General features: G+C 39.3%; 1 protein-coding gene across 1 annotated transcript in view; it reads right to left on the bottom strand.

Annotated features, from left to right (window-relative positions):
* Positions 1-1,503: 1,503 nt before the first annotated feature.
* Positions 1,504-23,834, bottom strand: part of ANKH (ANKH inorganic pyrophosphate transport regulator) — a 93,056-nt gene continuing 70,725 nt past the window's right edge. The window contains exons 8-12 of the mRNA XM_026048526.1: positions 21,958-22,053; positions 5,907-6,036; positions 4,749-4,872; positions 4,029-4,128; positions 1,504-2,025 (exon numbers count right to left, since the gene is read on the bottom strand). Of these exons, the coding sequence (XP_025904311.1) occupies positions 1,909-2,025; positions 4,029-4,128; positions 4,749-4,872; positions 5,907-6,036; positions 21,958-22,053 (567 nt within the window). The 3' untranslated portion in view covers positions 1,504-1,908. The remainder of the gene's footprint in view (positions 2,026-4,028; positions 4,129-4,748; positions 4,873-5,906; positions 6,037-21,957; positions 22,054-23,834) is intronic.

Genomic DNA, 23,834 nt, shown 5'->3' with positions numbered 1-23,834 from the left:
TAACTGGTTGTTAACCAACTTTGTAGTGTTTTAGAGACATTTTTAGCTGAACTTGGAAAAATAGGAAATGTACTGTAGCTTAAAATAAATGTACATAATATACAGTATATATATTTATACACATGTGTATGTATATATACACATATATTGATAAAACATTTAAAGTAATGTTTAGTTTTAATCCGTTTTTTGAGATGTTGGGACTATGTGGTAAATAATCTAGAAAATGAATTTGTTCACAATTAAATAATCATTTCCAAAACTTAGAAAAATAGACTTTCACTAAATAAGGTTTAAATTAACCAGTTTCTGCATATACCATGTAGGATAATGGCTCCCAAACTCTGGCACATCTACATCTACAAGAATCCAGCCTGCTACAAAATGATAACATAAATGCTGTCCTGCAGCCAAACACCGAACATCACAGAAATACAAGCTGCTGTTGCAGCCATCACTGGTGGCCCCCAAACCATTTCTGGTTTGATAACTTCATACATAGGTTTCATTTCAGCCCGATACAAATCACCCTTAAAAACCTATATTCTATTAGGTAAAGCCCACTTAAACTGCAAAGTATCTGTCTTGTCCTCAAAGTACAGCTCTGGCTGATGTGAGCAGTGCTTAAACATCCATGAAACTGCTCTGACTGCTATCATGTGCTCAAGAACCCCAATTTAGGACTTGGATGACCATCAGTCCTGGAGATTCATCATAGGGATTTTGATCTTCTGTACTGGGAAAAATAGCAAAACATACATATATGGATATATGTGTTTGTGTGCGTATAAAACTTCATGGACCTACATATACTAATGTGCTATAACAAGATGTCCTGCTAAAGACTTTTTACTCTTAATATATAGGCAGCAGAAATAAGTATTGAGCAAATCATTCTTTAAAAACTAAAGTTAAATGAAACTACTGGACAAGAACTTTGGTAAAGTTGTCAATTCTTTTTTTTTAATTCAAATACAGCCAACTACTCTACTGGTTGCCATCACCTTCCTCACAAGAGGAAAGTGCACTCTTTCTTCCAAAGAAAAAGATGCATAAGGTGGAGACTAGCTAGTCAAGAAAATTCTGAATTAAATGCTTACAATTTTTCAAATGTTTCCTAGCTGCAATAATGGAATGAGTTAAATAGAGTTCTTGTCCTGTGTGTATTGTATTATCTACATATATATATATATTTAAATATATATATATGTATGTGTGTGTGTGTACATACATGCACACACTTTTTTTTACAGGAGAGAGGAATCTGTATTTCTTCACTTTTCACGTGGAGACATACATATTCCTCCCTCTTCTACACCCTGCTCATTATAAGCCTTGGGGACAAGGCCAAACAAAATGATATAGAACACCATAGTACATTAAGTTATGTAGCAAAGTCATTTTCAAGCGAGTAAAATAAAGCTGTGTTTTCCAAGCTTCTTGTCTTTAACATTTCTCATTCAGAGAAAAAAAAAAAAAAAAAGAAAAAAAAAAGAAAAGAGAAAGAAAAGGAAAGAGGAAGGGAAAGGCAGAAGCACTAAGTAGTCAGTGGCGTGTGCACACGCATGTACACAGAGCGCAGGGCTTTGGTTGATGAACGCAGATTGTCCAGAGAAGGGGAATGCATAAGTAAGGAAGACGCTACAGCGATGCAGTTGTATCTTTTATGTTTGCACGGCGTGAGAGAACTAATTCAATTGAAAAAGAAAAAAAAGCAAAGACCTCTTTTTAGGCCCCTCATCAGTGTGAGCATACTCAGTATGCTAGAGAATTTATCTGAAACCTTTTAAATCAAGGCCTCTTTATTACAAAAATAAAAACAACCCCAAAAAAAAAAAGTATGAGAGAAGACAAGATGTTGAAGTGTCATTCCAATTGTCCCTGCGGAGAACAAGGGCCTCCCAGCTGCTAGTCGTTCTCTTCTCTCATTTCTACGATGTCCGTCATTTCCTCTGTGTGAGGCATGTCTGTCATGGCAGAGTCTTCCCCTTCTGTAGCTGCTTCATTCTCATTCCGCTTCTTTTTCTGGATTGAAACAAGCACTGATAAGCATAGGAATCTGGATGACAACAGTCCTGCAAAGCCCAGGCATTGTGAGGAGCCAGGCTAGTTTTTTGGAGAGTTAAGTTATTAAGAGCTACAATATTTGTGTCACGTTCATGGCTTCTCAGTTAAACCATTTCCATAACCTTCCTGGGGCTCAGCTTTCTCCTTTCTAACACAAACGCACTAATAGAAACTCTTTTAGAAGCTTTTTTTTTTTTTTTTTTTTTTTAATGCTAACTAACATCCAAGACAGGCTTCAGCATGGCTGGAAGGAAGAAAGCATCTGGAACCTTTAATAACACAGACTGTTTATTAGGAAAAAAAGGAAGCGAACAAAGTATTAGAGGAGATAAATTGCTGTACAGAAAGAGAGAGTGAGATGATATCCTAATTTTTCAAATGTCAAACTCCAGGAATTTTGCAAGATGTGAGCCCACTGGCTTTTCCTGCTGTCGCTGATGCACCGTGGGCGCACATCCCACCAAGGCCAAGGAATATTAGAGTCTATTCTTGGCTAGCAGGAGTGGCAGGGCATTTAAGAGGCCTATGATTCACTCAGGATGTCCTGGATTAGTAAAGCTAAGAAGCATTCAGCCCCACTACAAAACAAGTTGGAGCATCTGTTCCTTGTTATCCCTTTCTCAGCAGGCTGACTCGTCTTACAGAAAACACTTGTAAAACTGACAAAAAAATCCAACAACCCCCGGGTATTATTGATTCAGCTGAGTTGAGCATAGCAGAGTATCAGAATTTAAGCAGTGTCTACACAGTATTTGATATGCAGCTCTCAAATGATCTCCACTTAATGCTGCTTCAGGTGAAAATAAGCTGATGTGCAGAGCTACTAGTTGGCTCTGTCACTGTCACCTTGGTTGGGGAGGAGCTACTGAGAAGCTACTGTCAGTTACGTGCAAATTCTGCTGAAAGCTCTAGATCCCCAAAGTCCTTTAGGAGCTACACCTGTCCCATGCAACCAGCAAGGAGGTTAGTTAAACAGATACACCTTGTGAGAACATGGGCCAAGAATAGCCATTTCAGGGTCTACAGATCTTTTTCTTTCCTGATTATGAAAAACATGACAGAATGAAAAGTGAAAGAAAGCACAGTCTTCTATTTTCTTATGCAAATTTATAGTTTTATCAACTTTCCTAATGATCTGCCTGCACTCTTAATGCATTTCAAAGTTAGTTTGAATATGTTTCAAAATAAGGCTTTTAGGTATGCCATTTTTTGAATTTTGAGAAAAAACATGCAGTAGACATCTTTGCTTCATCTTTAATAAGAAGTCTAATTAAGAAAAAAAATAGAGATTACATTTTCTACTCCCATCCACAGGGTTTTGCTGGAATGACCTAGACGGACTGACCTACGGTCCACGCTATTTCTTTTTGGAACTGTACCTGGTACCTTGTATAGCAACCTGAACACATACCTGGAATAAGCCAACCTAAAGGTAAAAAGACTCCTGAGATAAACTCAGTGGCCAAGCCAACATTCATTGTATGTTTGATTTGATTTAGTGAAATATGCTTTGAAATCCATGTACCACTATTGCCTTGCATACACAGGACGGGAGTCAGTGAGCTAGATAGACGCATGCTTATGAGAAATTCTCCCTGTTTAAAGATTTGTAAGTTTTTGTCTTACATTTCTGGAGGAGAATATTTTGTTTTACTACATTTTTTTAGGTGACAATAAAAATAAAGCAACTCTATATTTGTCCATACTCAGCAGACCAGTTCTATAGAGAATTTAGCTTGAATGAGTAGTTGTTATGCCTACATAAGAGTAGCAGCTCTACAGTGTAAAACATTTCTTGCTGAGAACATGATATCCATGATGTACACGTTTTGAGGGGCAGGAGGTTTACTTCAAGCCATCTCTAGCCTTGTCCCATGGACTGAGTGGCCCCAAAAGATTGAAAGGATTGAAATAAATCAGGGAAATGGCTTTGATCAGATTCCCCAGAACCTACTTCTTACCTGTTTCCGATAGACATAACAGGCTGCTATTGCAACCATTGTAGATTCTCCTACAAAGCCAGCTAGAAGGGATCCTACTCCAAGGGTGGCTCCATGAACTCTGTGGATAGCATTAAAAAAAAAAAAAAAAAGAAAAAAGAAAAAAAAGTAGTCACAGTTGGGTGCAAATCTGTGATTCATAATTATATTTCCACTAATCAGTATTTAGAAATATTTGCTTCAAAGACACGAATGTACTTGCAAAAAGGAAATATAGTATTTTACAGGGCTTTTTTGTCCTTTAATGTGCTTCATTATTTAGTAAGAGTTTAACACCCTGCATTAAATTCTGCATTAAGAAAAGCTGAATACAGAATTTAATATGAAGTTGAAGACTTGCATAGAATGCTACAGGATAGAATATTTTCTTTGACCTCATCAACAAGCTCTTCTTCCATTAGCTTCCATGCAGTGCAATTAACAGAATGCAAATAAATTCCTGCAGGGCAGGATTTGCCTCTCTGCCATTTGTTTTTGTTTTTTCTTGTTTTTCGAAAGGCATCACTATCATGCTTGCCTAGGTCAAAGTCACATTCACAAATGTATACATCATTCTTTTCCAGATATTGCCACTATTCGGGCTTTGCATGGCAGTAAGTTTGCATATGAAGAATATGTAGATTAATGCAATTGTCATGGGCAACAAGGAATCACTGGTCTATGATGAGGAGAGTGACTTACCCCAAGTAAGGCAGAACTATGAGACTTGCGATGAGAACAATAATCCGCAGCACCGAACTGGGTGCCAGCACAAATGTCTTCTTTAGAGTCATCAGCCAACCTGTTAAGTGCGCTCTGACCGTCACTATCCATAAAGAGGGCATGAGGGATGGGAAGGGAAGAAAGGGAGAAAAAAAATTTGGTCATTTTATATGAAAATTTTTCACGCAGAGACTCCTGTTCAGAAATGACCATGGTGGAACCAGTTTCTGGTAACTTTGCTCACTGAGAAACCTTCCCAGAAATGAAGTTGATCTTGTGTCCAGGTTGCTTTAGTACAAGATCTTTGCAAGAAACAGTTACAGACAGAATGCTGTCAGAGAAAAGAGCTGTTGTCTTATATCAGTTTATTAGCAGGTCTATTCTATTCTCCTTAGCAAAAAAAACTAACCTATTCCCTGGACAGAAATAATACCAAGGAAAATATTTAATATTTGACTAAGCTCCTGTACAGTAAATGGTACAACAGCTAAAAAAAAAAAAAGATACCTAGATGTATTTAATATGAAGTGGTGCTGTTATACTAGCAAGCTTTCAGAAACACTACATGATAATGCATTTGTTTATGAATGCTTTAAAATTTTTGAGGGGAATAATTTTGATTGCTTCTGCAAAATTTACCTATTTCTTGAAGAAGAACATTAACTTTTATTCTGTATAGTTTATACTCTGGCCGTCTCTGCAAGAGCCAGTCAGACTGAGAGCAGCAGGGCAGGCTAATGACACTACCATGCAGGTGGTCCTAGATGCTACACCAGTGAATTGCAGTCTTGGCAAAAGAACAACACAGGTGCATATGTGTCATTTGTGTGCGTGTTCTTGGTCAACTGCAATAGATACAATTCAAGTTTCAATTTTGCTAATGAGAAATGTAGTTATGATAGATTTGTCTCTGTTTAATAGCAGACAGCCCTTTCTCTAACATTTCTACATTGAAAACTGATGTAAATGTTTTTGATTCACACCGGCTTCAGTGACAAGTGTGTTGCTTTGAAAATGAGGTTGCAAATGCTAGGTATGCATTTGGCCACTTATGTATAGACAAGTCAGGCCCTAAGACCACATCTGAAGGCTGGTCTGGGCTTTGAAGTTGTAGAGTTTTAATTTTCTTATTTTTACCTGGAACTGGGAAGAAGGAGAAGATGCGCAAAGGGACAACACACAGCTCTGCAAAAGCAAAGTCTACTCCAATTATGTCAACTAAAATCTTCTCTGAGACGTTTGGTGTCCAAAACATCACAAAACACAGCTGTGAAGGAAAGCCAGAAGGATAATATTAAGAAATGTTTCTCTTTTATATGGGAAGCCACAATAAAAGATAGGTCCTCCTGGTCTAAAACATTTGTTCACTCATTTGACTCTTTTGTATTAAATGAAGGGAAAGGATGGATGCAAATTAATAGTAATAATTCTGTAGTTCTACAGTATTCAGTGAACTGCAGCATGCAAAGAACAAGGTTTCAATCATTACCAATGCAGTCATTTTATTATCACCTTCTTTAACTATGAGCGTGTGCTTCTGCCTCTTTGCAGAAACCGAGGAAAGAAAGTAACAGAACCTGCACATTAAGCAACAGTCTTGACTCAACAGCTTGTGAAGCAGTTGTAGAACAAGTAACGCAGATATGCAACTATTGCCAAATATCACTTTGCTGTGTTTAAATGCTAACAATAGTAACCAAGAAGAAACTAGAGGGAAGGTTTTAAAAAGCTATGTAGGGAGCGACTCCAACTGTCAACAATTCCTGCTGTCTTTAGCTTGAGGATGGCGAACTGCTCAAAAGTCAAGTCCAACTTTAATGCTCTGAATAAAGAGTGGAAGATAGATTTTCAGATTTCTTTAATCGATCAAAAACACTGGAAAAGAAAGTATCAGAGCAAGGTTTATAAGCACACCCCAAATTCCTTTTGCTCTGAAAAAGGTACTCAATCAATGCTTTTGCAGAAGGTCAAAGAAGTTTTCAAATATTTAAATGCCGTAGGACTCTAGTATACCTACACCATATCTGTATTCAGTTTCAATACCAAAATACACAGAGGACACACAAGAAGCATGTTAACTTGAGAAACAATTCGTAGTCTTCAGACTTCCTCATTTACTTGACTCAAATTATAAAGAGTCGCACATATAAAGAATTTATAGTGTTTGCATATGTGGTTGCTGAAAGGTAAAATTGCCATGAAAACACTAAGAACTTGATTTTTATGGTATTTTATGGTACCCTCTCTGCTAAAGACATCTTTATTCTTAAAAATGTCATCAAATGTTTTAACAACTAGAGGTTTAAACTTAATGCCAAGAGATGGATCAAAATCTAAGATTAGGACTTGATGCTAATGCCTTTAATAGTATGCAATGTGTCTGGTATCAAAGGAAAGGTGCTGAGCAGTCACAGCCCTGCAGACATGGCTCTCAGGCAAGAAGTCTCATTGAGTCTTGTTATTTTAAAGAGTGTGGCTGTTGAACCTGTACAAAACAGGAACACTTCAGTGAAAAATCTGCACGAAATAGTACTGAGGTGGTACGTGTTTATCTTTTACTGAAGGACTTTACTGATGGTCCTGCTGGGATTTCTTTAAGTAGGGGTGACAGTGTTGCCTTCAAGTGTAACTCTCTCCTCTTTGTCATTTAATTTATATCATTTAAAAAGTTACTCTTTTTCTCCTCATATTCCCCCAGGAAAATAAATGTTAAGAGAGCTGACTGAGTGGGAAACTTGAAATTTGGCATCTTCAAAGCTCGATCCTTCTTCTGTCAGGTTACAGAATCCTGTACCAGGTAAATTCTGAATATTGGCTGTAAATTCTGATGGCTTTGTAACCACTCTCTTACTTTTAAGCCCATAAGCAAATGCCATGGTATGTAACTTTTAATATCCCATTCTCATGTCTGTATGTGGCTTTTAAAGTTAGTTTTCAAAATCATGCCAGCTTCAAGACAGCTGTGATATCACTGTCATTGTTTGCTTTTGCACCAGAAATTTCCTTTTCTTTTTACCCTACCAGGGTAATCCAGAAGCTAGGAGCTGCTCAAAGTCTGCGACTGAGGGGCCTGTAGGAGGTCTCATATTTTGATATCTGTTCCCATGGAAAGGCTAATTTTGAATTTTATTGTTTTCCACAATTAAACATTTTGTTAGACTACTTTGAAGCCCTCTGGCCATGTATCTCCATTGCCTATTCACAGAATTGTCAGTGGAGGAAGGTAAGAGTGGAAGGCAAGTTTGCTGAGCACTGGGTACTTTCTGCTTTAGTCAACATTTATCATCCCTTGCCAAGCTGCTTGTACAGGATACAGTCAAAGCAGAGGGGGCAATCAAGAGGAGGGATGTTTGCATGGTTGATAATACAGTTATTATACAATAACTGTACAGTGATAATGCAAATTCTTTCACAATTTCAGACATTGTTAAGTAGACTGCAGCAATCTGTATTCTTATTGCAAAATATCTGTAGAGCAATCATTCAGGTAGTACTTCGGAAAATGTATCTTTGAAGTTCAATATATAAAACATCATGCAAAAATGCCCAATCTTCAATTTTAATTTCCTGTTTTGGCAAAAATAAAGATAAAGCCCTTTATTTAGCCTCCCTGCACAATGATGTAAGTATCTTACTGAGCAGCAGTTACTGTTACTGCAAGACCCCATACGTTTGTGCAGCTGAGTTTGACCATTGCTGGGCAGGAGGCAAATACGGTTCCTCACAGGTGTTTGAAGCAGTACCTAATATGGTTAGTTGGATGGGCAAGCAGATCACCAAAAGAACTGGCAGCTGGTGGCTCCAGACAGCAGTGACTGCTAAGCCTAAGAGCAAGCAGCCTGAGGAGGCACAGTGTGACAGCAGAGGCCTGGCTATTCCCATCTCACCAGGCTTCAGCCTTTTGGTTCCCATACTGATACCTAATTTCCTTTTGTTAAGAGGTTCCTCTCTGTCACCTCATGCGCAGATGACATTCTCGTTGCTCACAAGGGACACAGCTCCAGGAAAATGTTGATGATTTGTATGACATGTTTTGTTTTGCCAGAGTCCAGAGAGGAAAAAAAAACCTCTCAAATTCAAATAGATTTCATTTCCTACTCAGACATTTCCAGTATTATTTCAAAGACAAATTGAGGATGTAGTGCAGCAGACAAGTCCCACTTCAGGAAAAGAGCAACACTAGAGAAAAACTTATGAAGGAGGAAGAGAGTCTTGGTTATTGACTTATCCCAGATGAGGTATACTGAAAACGGGATGGAGCCTTAGCTTTTCGTGATCCTGAGCAGTCTGTATGACGTTTCTGAATAAACTAGTAGAGAGAATGGATACTGGCCAGAAGGAGAGCAGAAAGGACTGGAGACAATGGTAATAAAAATTATATAAGTAATTCAGTGAAGCAGATAGTGTGGCACATACAGTCAGAGATAGAATCTACCAGAGTGAGCAGGAGTAGCTTAATGGGACTCATACTAGGGAAGAATTTTAAGATAAGATTTATATACACAGTATTTATATTTATATTTATATTTATATTTATATTTATATTTATATTTATATTTATATTTATATTTATATTTATATTTATATTTATTCAGTTTGACTGTCCCCCTTTCCCTCATGGCTTTCTTTGTATGTCTGCATGTCAAAACAGAAAAAAAATAAAAAGAAAAGGCTTTATTAGAGTAATAGTTGTACCTTCATTTGGTTTAATCCAAATGTGAGATGAAACAGTAAAAGTCTTGACATACACTAGAAACTTGCAGGCGTACTGCCATGCTGTGCATCCGCAGGACGTGACTGCAGCCGAGTGTAATGCTTAATGCAATGTACTGCAAGGAATGCCGAGGCTCACAATCCTTCATGCAGCCAGGCAGACTCGCAATCACTTTCAAATAGGAAAGGATAGTTTTGCTAAAGCCTTTGATCATTTAAATGAGACTTAACTTACAAGTGATGAGCACTTTAAGAATACAGAGAGAGATGAAAATACAAAAAGGAGAGCAGAACAGGGAATATCTATATCTGAATGATGTTATTACTGTACAATGATAAACAGATCTTAAAAGTGTTTTAATCACTTGTACTGATCTGAAAGATTGTGCTATTGGGCAAGGTGTTTTTAACTGATTGAGCAAGGTGTTTAACTGATCCATAGTAATGAAATTTGAAAGGCTTCATGTAATGCATCAGTAACTTACAGCTGCATAATAACATGAACTCAGCTGTACCAGATCAGATCAACCCTCTGCCTAGCTTACTAGCATCTCCTTTAAAACAGTCAGTGGGTGATGCCTAAGGGAAGGGTTCAAAGAACAGGGTAAACACAGTGTACCTAATGCCCTTCCTCACTGCATCTGCTGAGCTGCTTGCTGTGACTGCCGGAGGAATTCCTCACTGAGAAGTGACATTTGCAGCAGCCCGCTCTGTAACAGTGAGTTTGTCTCAAGAAGCATTAGGTTGGGCAAGCAAAGTGTCTCATGTCAGTGATGTTTGTTTCATAATCTAATTGGGCATTTTGTGTAAAATAACAAAAATCAACCCTGCCCTCTCAACCCCAAGACTTCACTTATGCCTTAGACAATCTCCAGATGTAGTTTTGCTGTCATTGCATTGTCGTGCGCAACCTGCTATTCTCAACCAGCAAATTCAGCATCTGTGAAAGACAACATACTCAACTTTATTAAATGACTGTGACAAGAGAACATTTATGAGGTTTTCAAATGTGTGAGCGAGTGTGTTAGTTTTCAAGAACGACTAGCATGCAGCCTTCTTACTGGCCTGGCATCTCCTGGAAACTATTTTCATTTATTCTGGTTGCCGACAGGGAGCCTAAGCCTCAGAGGCCCACTACGTAACGCACTGTAATACATTATGCTAACAAAGGCTATAACCATGTGTATAGTAATCTGCAGGGTGCTAGATCAATTTGTTCTGAACACTTGTAAAAGTTGTGCATCTTTTGGGATATCCACTGGTAAAGGGAAGTCACATATAAGAGTATGACATTCCTAGACAATGTCAGTGCAACTCCCTGTTTGAGAAAATAGTGGTAAAGCTCCATGCTTCTGCAAAAGAGGCTACGCACTCTCAAAGGGATGTCTTTAAAAGTGGATTCTGGGTTTCAGCATGTACGTAGCCATGACAATAAGAGATTCCACCATGCAACGAGGCAGTGGGGCAACTGTCTAAAGACCTTTCTATGATGAAATGCAGTTCGTATTTTTCTACTGCAAAACAACTCTCAGCAGCTGTTTCCTATCACTTGTTCTCTTGTTCTCTGAACTTGATTCTTTTGAAGAAGTATGCTGTGACATCAAGGTATCACTGTCCAAGAAAAGTGTTCTACCCTGGAAGTTCTAGGTACCCTTACGTATCGACTCTAAATTGTTGTATGTATGAACTGAACATTGCATCTATAACTTAACTCCTGCCTTGTTCAAAACCTCTATCTATGCCCATTTATGTTATATGGCATCCAGTGAGGGCAGAAGATTTTTTTTTTTAATGTGTTATTAAGTTTCTCAGCTTTGATTTACACCTTAGCAAGTTTTTCACTTTTATTACTATGGAAGGATGTAATTCGTACAATTCTAAATCTTTCAAAGTGTGCAATGAACAAATCAAAAGATATCCTGAATTTTGTGCTGTCTAATCTCCTGATTTGCCAGACACACTGGCCTCTCACTCTTCCTTAGGCAGACCTTTCATAATATTATCTCATTTCAGAGCTTGTATCACACCATTAGAGGATGATCTTCTAGGTCTGTGTGCAAGTATCATGCACACCTTGTTCTAACTTGCAGCAAGGTCTGAGGCAGGATCCTTTTTTGCAAGGTTTTGCAGAAAACAATTATTTTGTTTATATTGTTAGTCCTATTCTTATATATCTGTAGCGTCATTGCACTTCAAAATTTAGTTCTCTAAATGACTATGTAGTATTGGGACATATCACTCAAAAATCTGCTCTAATACCTTAATATTTAAGCAAAAAAAAGCAATTCTCTTTTGTATTTTTATGACAAAGAATAAAATTAACAGCTGTTTCAAATTATTAACTACTGGTACTGAAACTGTAGAAGTAGTTATTAGTTAGTCAAAATCTTTTGTAGACTATAATGGAAAGGTGGTTCTGTGTTGAATATTTCTCTGCAACACAGAGAGACACAGAGTATTGTATCTTTGTGTATCTGAGAAATATATCTCTGATGCAGCACTAATACCTGCTTAAGCACTTATGCCATTGAGGCAGTCTCTCAAGCAGCTGAAGAGCAATAAGGAAAATACTCAATAGGGTTCTTACATAGAGGAGAGATCCAATAATTCATTTCAATTTGCACAAATAATAAAAGATTTTTACTTTCTTTTAGTGGACCAGTAGATCAAAAAGTCGAAGGTTCATAATAAAGATATTATCTTCTGGTGATAGGAAGTCACATAGGAACTTAAAAAGAAATACTCCAGTGAAACTCTTGTTGCTTTTAAAGACTAAGATAAATTTTAAGCACCTGCCAAAATCTTCCATAAGGTTAGCTGGAGGCTGTGCAGAGATTGCTGAGTTTGGTAGTGAATGGCAACAGAAGCCAAAATCCCTGTCTTTCCTGGAAGCAAGCTGCACACCAAACCGAGGCCCACACCAGAGGTGACCTGCAGAAGCCCATGCTCTCTTCGTCTGTAAACCATGTTAGAAAGCAGTTTGCACTCAGCCAATCAAGCTTCAGCACTATTAAGGAATTTTTGATATAAACACTTGAAGACCAAAATGTTGGCTAAGCTCCCAAGGAGGCCTTTAAATATGCCCACAGTCAAGCATTCTTTTGGAGCACACCATGATGATGTGCTTTTGAGCCTTGTAACTCCACATGGACAACAGACTGGTCCTTCTCTTCTGTGGGAGACGTGAGGTATTCAAGACTAGCTTGCATAAAGGCCAAACAACCTGGTCCGACCCCACTTTGAGCCAGAGGTTAAGCTAGGAGAACTCCTGAGGTCCTTCCAACATGAATTATCCTGAGATCTTATGAAATAATAACCCCCTTGGATCCAATACAGATGTCGGACCACAGACATATTGGAAAGCTGTTTATCTTGGAGCTAATGACCTGAATCACAAGAACATATGTCTTACAGCAATGATCCTGCAGGTACACACAGGTACAGATTTTTGTGAACTTTGTTTTCTGTGGGTAGTGATGTCAACCTGAAAACTGCTCTCATGAACTTTGTCAAGCAGCAGGGGGAGCAAAAGAAACCAGAGCTTGCCTGCAGGAAATCTCTGAAAATTCACTTTTTATTATGAAATAATTGGTTTCTACAGATCTAAACTCGCCCAACTCTGACTCTTTACAGTTCAAAGTGATGGAGCAGAAAGTTCATGCTGCAAAAATAAAGCCAGGTCCAGCAACTGCACAATACATTGGCTCTTTGATAGCATGAGCTTGATGCCACATTTACTTTGCCACTAGCTGCTGCTGAAAATACTTAAGTGGTGGTTTTCAGGCTAATTGTTTGGGCTGCTAATTTAAGAAAGACATTATATTACTGCATTGAATCTTGTTTCTTTTTGCTTTTACAGAAAGTAGAATATTTTACTGGGTATAGGCTCACTTTAACAAAGTTTGAATAACTCAAAGTTGGCCAATTCCAAAGCTTTCTGAAAACTTGAATAGCTTAGCAATTTTCTTCTCTTCATAGTGCTCCTGCCCCTGTGCTTTTTGCAGCGCTTGGATCATTCTCACTGAACAATTCTGGACTTTATTCAGCTGCTTCCACTCACAACTATGGTATCTGAGCAGAAACACGCTGCCGCAGCACTTCCTGACCTTCCTTTTCTGCTTGCTGCAGTCACTTGTACACAATGGAGTTTTTGTGTGAAACCGGAGCAGTCATGAAGTCTCCATCTCACCACACCAAACAGAATTGCTTTGTTCCAGGACAAAGGATCCGTGCGGTACCATGGGTGGAACGAGGATCTCAGCTCACTGCTATGAGGATTTGCAAAAGTCACTCACTGGTGATCCCAACAAACAGGCAGGTTGCAAATAATCTTTACTAACCTTCAAGAGGTAAAGATCTTGCGTAACTGACCACCAGTATGTCATTTCCAATTTTTTATTTTCGTAAAAGCAACTTGAAGATTAAAAAAAAAAAAAAAACTGGGAATTGACGGGCAAAACTTAACGCAGGAAAAAAATGGACCGACTACATCCTTCCTGGGCATTCAATAAGACTGTTGCTGAGAGTCAACAGTATCTTCTTTTTTTTTTTTTTAATTTCTCTTCTTTGTGTCCTCAATAGAGATCTCAACCATGAACTTGCTCACTCTGGGAATTTCAGGCATTAACATAGTCATGAGCCAGGGTTGTGTCCTCTAAGAGGGACTGGTTTCTTACAGTGACCCTTCCTGTGGCTTTTAATGCCTCTCACTTTTATTATTCTGCACTGTAATGAGGCCCAGGTGTAGCCTTTGATAATAAAGTAATGCAGATTTTTAAAATGAAGAGGAAATAGGAGGAAATGCATGAACCTTGAAGTCCAAGTCCAATGATGTCAGCAAAGCTTATACTTATGGCTTACTTTTATCCCACTGAATGTCACATGTAAACATGGTGGCAGCAAACATTATTCCTATTCACACTTCCCTTCATTCCTCTCTAAACTCGTCTCTACTTCAGTTCTGATTGAATTGCCCAGTTTTTACTGTTCCTTACACTCAATTGCTAGCTTTGCCTAAGCTTTTCTTTGTCATAGGAAGGTAGATCTGAAAGCAAGAAATAAAACAGAGAGGCCAGAGAACAAATACCAGGAATGGAGGGATTAGCTTAGGCTGAACATATTGTAGTTTGGGTGAAGCAGAAAGACAATGAAAACCTCATAGATACCATTTCCATTAAAAAAACCATCACATTGACTCCTGCTCTAGGTTTGGCAAATCTGTTTCTTCTAGTAAGGCAGAAAACCTACAGAAGCCAAGCCCTCGAGATAGAAAAGATTATTGAGGTTTAAAATTAGGCATTGTATAGCACTCCTTCCCACCACCCCCCCCCCCCCCCCCCCCCCGAAGTTTGGTGTGAAAGACTAAGAGGAATGCATAAGTTAAGGACCTCAAAAGTCATCACTTTATTCCGAAAATGCTGTCTTCATCTCGTGAACTGAAGAACCAGCATCAGCAGGCCGAATGTCACTGTTGCCAAACCATCAGAGCTGCATGAAGTAGCTGGGTGACTTCTCACATTGCCACCTTCTCTCAATACCCAGAGAAAAAATAAGATATCGGGCACCAGGAAATCAAAACAGTCCCCTTGAATTTTCTGGAGTCACCTTTCTGGCACTTAAGTGACTTCAAATCATGAGGAAGATGGAGCAGATGCTTGGCTCAAAGTCCTTCAATGTGAGACAGATCATGGAGTGCGGTAAAAGCACTGACAGTCTGTTGCATTGGTTAGAATTTGAAAATCACTTATTCGTGGTGCTCTGGTTTAATCTTTATCAAATCTGATCAATTGTGCACACAGAAACCTTCCTACTCTGTTGAAATGTATTAATGTGAGAGCTTGAACTCCAGTACTTCCTGTATGTTTTGGTATTGGAGAAATTCTAATACTGATTTCACAAGCATGGGTTGGTGGTAACCGGTACTAGTAACTGGTGGTAATTAGACAACAATAGAGTAAAAAAAAGTTAGGCATAGCATCAGAATGGGAATGTGTCAATAAAGCAATGCTTTCATAATGCAATCATGTGTTGAGTTGGTCTTCATATGCCTGGACTCCAATTTCATCTACCAGTGCAGGTATTTCAGGGGCTGGTGAAGCCTTTGCTCATCCATAGGCCAGAGGAGCAGACAGATGGCATCTAATTGGCACTTTACAGTTCCTAACTTGGCATAACCAAAGTCAAAGCAGGCTGCAAAGGGTAGGGGGGCATTTTGAGTTGCCTTTTAAACAGGTAAGGCTTCTCTGCCTAAATGAAACATCAGTGCTTCTCTTCTGTAGTGACTAGCTCTAACTCTTACAGTATTACAAAGAGGAGAGGAGAGGAGAGGAGAGGAGAGGAGAGGAGAGGAGAGGAGAGGAGAGGAACTATTGTAACTACAGTAGCAGAGCCCTGTCCTCTCTGCCTTAACTCTTTAATGTGATGGATTTATTCACATAATGGGACTGCTTGCAGGATACTGTCATGAAATGGGACAGAGACTTTTCCCCAGCCTCTTTAAAGAATTAGCAGCGAACCTGCAGTCCTGTTGGAGGGACCTAGCAGAGGAAACACAGTGACACTGGGGCGCTCTGTGCGGTGTTAAGAGTGTGATGGGGGCACTTGATTGACAATTTTGCAAGGTCAGTCAAAGAGGCCACACACCCCTGTGGTTATCCCTGTCTATCTCTGCCATTGAGGTGGGGAGAAGTAAAGGAGATACATAGACAAACATGTTTGTGTCTCCAATGCTGCAGTTAGAAGCTATAATATATGGTTATATAAATGATATGTAACTACATTTTACATATAAATGTATAAAGCAATAGGCATCTATAATTGCATACAGCACATGAAATGACTACAACTGCCATATGATGGCACTCTACCATGCGGTGAGTTGTGACCACTCTAGGGCTGACACCGTGCCTGCTTGCTGCTCCTCCAAAGAGGCTGGCGATGGCTTCTGCTGAAGGAAAGCAAGAGACAGTTGCCAATAGCAACTCTTTAAGCTACAGATGCTCATCAGCAGGAGACCTGAGAAATCAATGTGTTTTCCTGTATCACAAGAACAGGTTCAGATAGGAACCTAAATGTATTATCTTCTGTTTGGAGAAGAATGCAACGTGCCATTATAGAATGTAATAGATGACAATATCTGATGTAACATAATATAGAATTTAATATGATAAATATTAAGAATTTTAAACCTATGATTATTTTTTTCAAGCACGAAAAAACTGAAGTGTAAAAAACATGACATTTTGACATTTGACACACACATCTTCAACTCTTGGGCACAAACATACAAGCCAGTAAACTGACTGCTGCTTAAACTTTCACTGAGATTTAAAACTAGTGCCATTACCTGGCATTTTTTCAATTGGTTTATCATGACTGAGCTGATGCATCAGCAACTTGCTCAGCTTAAGTTCCTGCATTACTTGAAACTTTATGGTATTTTTTTCCAGAAGAAAATAAGGTTTTAGGACTTTAGCTTGTTTGTCTGTGATTTGCAAGCAATAAATAAATCTGGAATCTGTAAGCTCCACATAAGACACATATCTGAGTGTGAAGGTTAAAAGCTTTCCCTCCGTTATGTCTTATGGTCTCCTAAAACAGGACTACTCCCTTTTTCTAAATTAAAATCAAAGGTGAACTTATAACAGCTCAGTTGTGTTTCTTAAGCAGCATCCACTAATTGCACATGGTTTGCACATTTATATGCAGCTAGTGGCTCCCCTTAATCAGCACAAATCAGCTCATGGAAACTACTGCTTCCCCTGCCCGTCCATGAGCACGTGTCCATCTCAAAGGAAACATTAGAAGCAGTGGTGAACTCCCTTTATCACGGCACTGGTGCTACTATAAAAAGCTGGAGAGGTCTCGGAGCTAATGAGACAAATGTGGCTGTGGAGGAGTGCCCAGCGCTGCTGCTCCATGCGGGCTTGGGGACAGCCAGGCTCCATGGCACAGGGTGCCATCCTCCAGCCTGTGATACGTGTGGGGGAAACCTGGCAATGCACAGAGTGCCCGCGTGTATGAAGACACGACTCACTGTATGTCCTGCTTTTATATATCCTAGCATGGGCAGAAGCAGGTGCTTCCTGCCCAGCCAAGAGCCCTCTGCTCCTCGCTTGCAGAGAGTGAGTGCTATGGAGAAGAGAAATGGACTTGGAGAAGGTAGAGAAAAATCCTGCCTCCTTCAATCTCCTTCACCACGGTATCAGAGCCATTGCTGCTATTCTGAGAAAAAACATGCTGAATACCGACCTTCTTGCTGTTGCTATTCCTGTGCAAGCCAGGGTTCCCCCAAAGAGGACACCCTGCTGCCGAGCACAGCTCAGCCATATGGGAATGCTTTACCCTGCTGCAGGAAACTGCTGCAAGGGAGAAAGCTGATGCTCTGGGGCCCCGAAACACCACTTGGGGCTTTCTCTGCTGTGTTGGGGCTGACATGTCCCGCAGCCTAACGAATTTGCAATAAAAATGCACCAGTTTTCTTTCACAGGTGCCTGTGTTTTCACTTCTACAGCTGTGCAATGTCCTAGGGACTGATTTCTGATTTCTCTATCAAGAGGTCTAGCACTGAACCAACATCTTTCATTCTTCAACAGCCTTATCTAGTAATGGCAGCTATATTGGTGCATAGAGTAGAGCAATAGCACTACTTGTAGCAAGCATTTTTGCCCAAAACATCTTAGAAATGACAGTGAAGTAGCCAGTAATGTCAAGTGTTATTATACATACTCTTTAAGCAGAGAGAAAATTATCAAAAATGACTCGTCTGTCTAAAATCAAAACAAGTCCCTTAACTGTACTGGCAAAATTCTTCAGCCTATTCCCTTCCCTCTGCAGTAGAAATTTCATGCTCTGCCCATACAAAATAGGACTGTTGGAAACAGGCACTGCTTACTTATAAGCAAAACCACATCGATATGATCAACCCTGTCAGCTACCTTGTGTATTAGCTAATAGCTGTTCTCTACAGCCTTTAAATGAAACAACTTGTCTAGACTTTTTTTTTTCACTGAGCAGTACAACTGATCCCCAATTTTTGAGGAACCAGCTTTAGTCCTAAACTGATGCCTCAAGTGACGAGGCAATACTTAGGCTCATATTGAGCAAAACACATTCACATGCCCCCTCATCAGCTGGACAAGGCTCTGCTGCATCTGAAATGTTGTCAAAGTGAAACCTTCAGATTCTGTGAATATTAAAAAAAAAACAAACAAACAAACAAACAAACAAACTAATACCCTCCCATTAAGATACTATGTATTGTTTTCTTGGTTTGGGATGCTTCTTGTGCAAGTATGACTAGTCAGTGGAAAGAGGCAGGGCATTTCTTCCTATCCTATGAAACAACAGGTATTCAAGGACTGGGAAGTTTCCCAGGATTTTACACTGGGCGGCCACTTTGCATCATGACTGCTCCTCATATTAAAAGTATGACTATTACTTTTTTCTAAAAGTTAATGGGATTCTTTTATCTCTCTGTCTTCTAGAATCCTTCTACTGAGCATGCAATGGAGAATGAACTCATGTGATATATCTAAGTATTTGTCTTATTTTGATCTCTTGGCCAGCCTGAGGAACTGTTTCTCATTTTCCCTCTGATCCTGGAGAACTTGATCTTGCCAATGATGATTTCAGTAGTTTGACTGCCACTCACTGCAGTAGAGCCTCTCCAGGAAAACATGAGGTGCCACTGACAGTCATGGGAGCTCAGCTAGTCCAGGTGAACTTGGGTGCCAAAGTATTTGCAGGCTCAGGCCCTTGAAACAAACTGAGTCTTTAAAGCTCATTTTTTCTTTCTTTTTTTTTTTTTTTTTTTTTTTCCCTCAAACAATTCTAAGAATGTAGCACTAGTAGACAAAAATAGAAACAGGACAGAAAAAGCAATGCACATCAAAAGTGTTTCTGGAATCTCAATACAGATTAAATTTCCTGGGATGAGTTCATGAAAGAGCTGCCCTTGCTTAGTACTAAGGAGAACTTCTGAAAAAAGTATTGTGAAAAGTTATAAAGCAAAAGCCTACTGCAATAATTAAAAATAGCTCTGCAAAGGGTGGTGCTAGTAATATGAGAAGCTCATGATCTATCAGAACTTGAGTGAGCTGATAAATGCCCATCAGGGTTAAGAAAATAATCAGTTCAGAAAAAGCTTTGAAATGGAAATTGAATTCTCAGAACAGTGTATAAAGAGGCAAGTTTGTCCCCTTTGTGGGTCTCTGCAAATACCAGCAGATTTCAAGGGGGCTCTAGCTATCAAGGAGAACATGGCTTTCGACTGACAGACCAAGGTGAGCAGCACTAGAGAAAGCCCCAATGTGTGTGATGGGCATTGACATGAAAACTGCAGAAGGTCTCCAGATGATGGCAATGAATGGCACATTCACTGAAGATGTACGTCTGTCACCATTATGGACTGTACAGAGTGCAAGCTGAGAGTCAGTGCTATTGGCCACTGAGCCATGTGGAAGAAGAAGCCAAGATTAAATCTAGGCAATGAATGGACATCTCTTCCCCTGCTCATTCCCAGCCCTATCTCAGCACAGCACGGGGTTGTCAGTCCCATGAAACCATAGTGGTGCCAGCTCCAACTCCACCATCACCCTGCATCAACATCTCAAATCTACTAAAAACCATGCTGGACAGAGGTAGTGTTGGTCACGCACACCCAAAGGGGAAAGACAGTAGCTAGACATATTGCAAACTAATGTAAAACTACCCTCTGTAGAAACATGAGTTGCATTTACCACACTCATCTATTCCGTCATTTGTTATTATCCATAGCCCTCTGCAAGGTTTCTTTTTCTCATCATAACCTATTTGTTGCTAAGCAGACTTGTGCAGAAACAGCTTTCTTGGCAAATGTGTACTGCATGCATGCAAGCTAACCACTTTGAAATGATGTTGATGCAACTAGATTTCTTTCTTAGGCTGGAAAATCAAGGAAGCATGACCTGACCTCTGGTGAAATTCTGTATAGAGCAAATTTGAGTCCCTTAGGCTCAAATACAAGACAGGCTTCTGATCTGCAGATATTTGTAGCTGGGTTACTTTCTCAAGTCAAGAAAGAGAAAGCTGAATCTCTCAGCAGGTCTCATAAGGAGTTTTGTGGAACTTCTCTTTTAAAGTGAAAAACTTTAAAACACTTCTGTTCTAAAGTGAAAAAAGCATTTCTCTCAAATCTTGCTTCACAGTAAAGCTCAAAAACCCTCCCATGTGTTTTTTCTGGCTCTTAAATTCCACTTTATCTTCAATAAATCGTCAGTGTCTGCCACACTTGCAAACAATCACAATCTTTTCCCAGCTCTAGACGGAGAGTCTACACAGCTGACTGGAACAATTTTGAAGTTCATCACTGTCACACTAAGCACCTTCATAGAAGAATTAAGAAAAATAATAATAAATAAAAAAAACACACACAAAAAGCAAAATAGCCTTTGTTGATTTTCCACCTCTAATTTTGCAAATCTTTGGGTATAAAGCATATGATAGAGGATAGTGTAACCTACTTGATAAACTTGTATTTTTAAGAGAATATATTACTTTTGACCAGAAATTGCATACATGAAAAGAAACAGTAATGCAATACTATAAATTGCTTAGTTTCTTTTAAAATTGTTAAAAAGGAAGTGTAGTGGCAGGTTTATAGGAGGACTGAAAGTAAAGATTGATAAATGTTCCAATTGGTATTCAGTGCCCAAATTAGTGTTATGAAATACATTGATCTTTATGTCTTTTTAATGTTAGAGTAGGTATTTTTAACTAGAATATTAGAATTAGTCTCTCTGGCTGGAGTAAAATCATTCATACAAACCTTTTAGTCTGCACAACTTAGCCGGTAGTCCTTGTAATTTTTTTCTCAGCATTTTCTTTTCCCTGGTATCAGCTCAGTCTCTGAGATTGCTCCTTTTAGCTCATTTTTTTTGAGAGTAAACAAAACCATCTTGCATGAAAGTATCCTTAGTATGGAAGACTGGTGCCATGCGAGGGAGCAGGGAGCAGTTACTGCATTTCCCACACATGCCAACTTTTCCATCATTCACAGTAAATTATGGATGCTAGGGGACAGCCTGTCATCCCAGTCCACATTAGACAAATGTGGTACTTTATTCTCCTGATAAGCTGGTTATCAGCAATTCCACTCATGAAAAATGAGATAAAAGGGAAAAATGGGGATCTGTGATAACTCCTTGCATCTGAAGGCTGATTCAAAATGAGTAGTAGTGAAAGATTCAGAAACTGCTTGTTGTTTTCATTGAACAACTAAATAAAAAACTTTTGCTTTCAAGATGTCTAGTCTGAATTACTGCTGGCTGATTATCTTCTTGCTCTACGCACATTACTCTGGCTGCATTCTCCTTTTCCCTGAGATGAAAGCAAGCGAAAACTCACCTTTCTTGAATCGCTAGTGCTTTAGCATTACGTATGGAACAGAATTTTTTGCTTTAGACAAAAGCCTGCGAGCTGACCAAAGGTTTCTTACCGTTAAGGACAACGCCATGCAGACAAAAGTGAACTTCTTGATATGTGTCGCTGTGACAGTGCTGTTAGTGTTCACCAATTTATTGCTGGGGTTATTCTAGGGCGAGAGAGAGAGATAACGAGCATTAGCTTGGCTCCAAACTGCTGGGGAGCTGACAGCGCCAGGGTCATGCGTCGGACCTGGCTCTGCATGCGTGCATGCCCTTCTTTGCTTGTTTGCTTTTTAATCTAGCTTTCTGACTGAGTACTTTGTACCACCATGGAATATTTTCCACTTAAACTGGCATTTGGTGCTCATATGGTCACTGAGGTCTCAGCAATCTGCTCAGTTTTGCAATAGGTAAGTCTTTTTAGCTGGAAAAATGATATTATGTGGTTTTTGTGACCCTCGTTATGACTTGGTAGCATGTTTTAATAGATAGGAAAAATAGGATTCCTTTCTCTTTTCCCACAGAAGGGTCCAGGATCCATATAGCAATGTAAGCACCCACACCGATCCAATTAGCAAAGCAGCTAATATAAACAAAGCACTGGGAACACCTGGCTCTCTTAATGCAGTTTAATGAACAGAACATAATTAGAACTATTAGATGTTCCACCTTGAACATGGACTCCAAGCACACATGGTAGTGAACCTTTATTTAAAACAACAGCAAAAACCCTCCACCAAAGGTGTGATACAGCAAATGATGCTGAAGCTTTAAAATTGCCCTCAAGAAACCCACTAGGACAAACTAAATAGTCTGTGAAAGGAGAGGAAAGAATATCAAAAGCAGGACACCTTTAGGTAGCTCTACAGCAATATGCCACAGGGTCATATAGCAATATGCTATAGGGTTGGTCACCTACTGCAATTACCACGGAGCTGTTTGAAACACATGGGTAAGTGCTGACCTGATAAAAAATGTTCCATGAAATATAGCACAAGGCTCATTCAGCCTTGATGTAATCCAGATAGAGCAGCAGTAGCTGTCACATGGTCATTTCACTTTACTGAATTACTCACAAGAGATAAAGACACTTATACAAGCCTGTCTGGGAGCGGGGTGAACAAAAGACAAGTGAGCTCTGTGCAAGGCACACTATTTCACACACTTTTCTGCAGCTGATGGCATTTTGCTACTGCACAGTGATGCTACTTGGACAGCTCTGCTGCTTCCACCAAGATTATCTGCTTGGAAGCTGGAATTTTGCATAGAGGCAATTCATATGCTGAAGCAGGAAGATACTTCCAAGTCTGCCCTTTCTGGGAACATGTTGTGAAATCTTTCTGTAATGTTTTCTTGATGAGTCTGCTCTTATTTCTTGTGTTTCTGAAGAAATACTTTGCTATCATTATTTTTTATACATGTGAAGATGGGCTTTGCTGACCCCACTCACCACTGTATAAACAAACTTTGCTGCATGGAACAACTTTCAAAATAGGACTAAAATAACTGAAAAAAAGGCACATCAAAATCCAGCCATGTTAAATGAATGTGAGGAGATAGGAAGAGTTTGTAACTACTTCAGTGGTGCTCACACTTCCCTTGATCTACTCTGCCCTTGGTCTCTCTATTGACCTTATACTCTTTATTTCTTTCTCTTACATGTTGCTCAGATATTAGATTGAAGTACTCCTGATGCAGTAAATAGACTAAAGAGCTATCTATTCCTATCTATTCCCATCTATTCCTCGGATAAACAGTATTCACAGCTTCTCCCACAGCCTGTGCTGTGGCTGTGAATCACACAGCACTGTCCACTAGGAATACTGGCATTATCACCATGCAAAAGTAGCACAGAATTAGGATATTCCTATTTTTTTGCAAATAAGAATTCTTATCCTTAGCGCAACTGCTAGCCATGAAATTGCTCTGGACACAGAGTTGCATGGAA

This window comes from Nothoprocta perdicaria, unplaced genomic scaffold (genome assembly GCF_003342845.1).
Source record: "Nothoprocta perdicaria isolate Ctin4 unplaced genomic scaffold, notPer1 scaffold_55, whole genome shotgun sequence".
Classification (NCBI taxonomy): Eukaryota; Metazoa; Chordata; class Aves; order Tinamiformes; family Tinamidae; genus Nothoprocta; species Nothoprocta perdicaria.
Note: the sequence above shows the minus strand (reverse complement) of the source record. Positions and strands in the feature narration are given on the sequence as shown.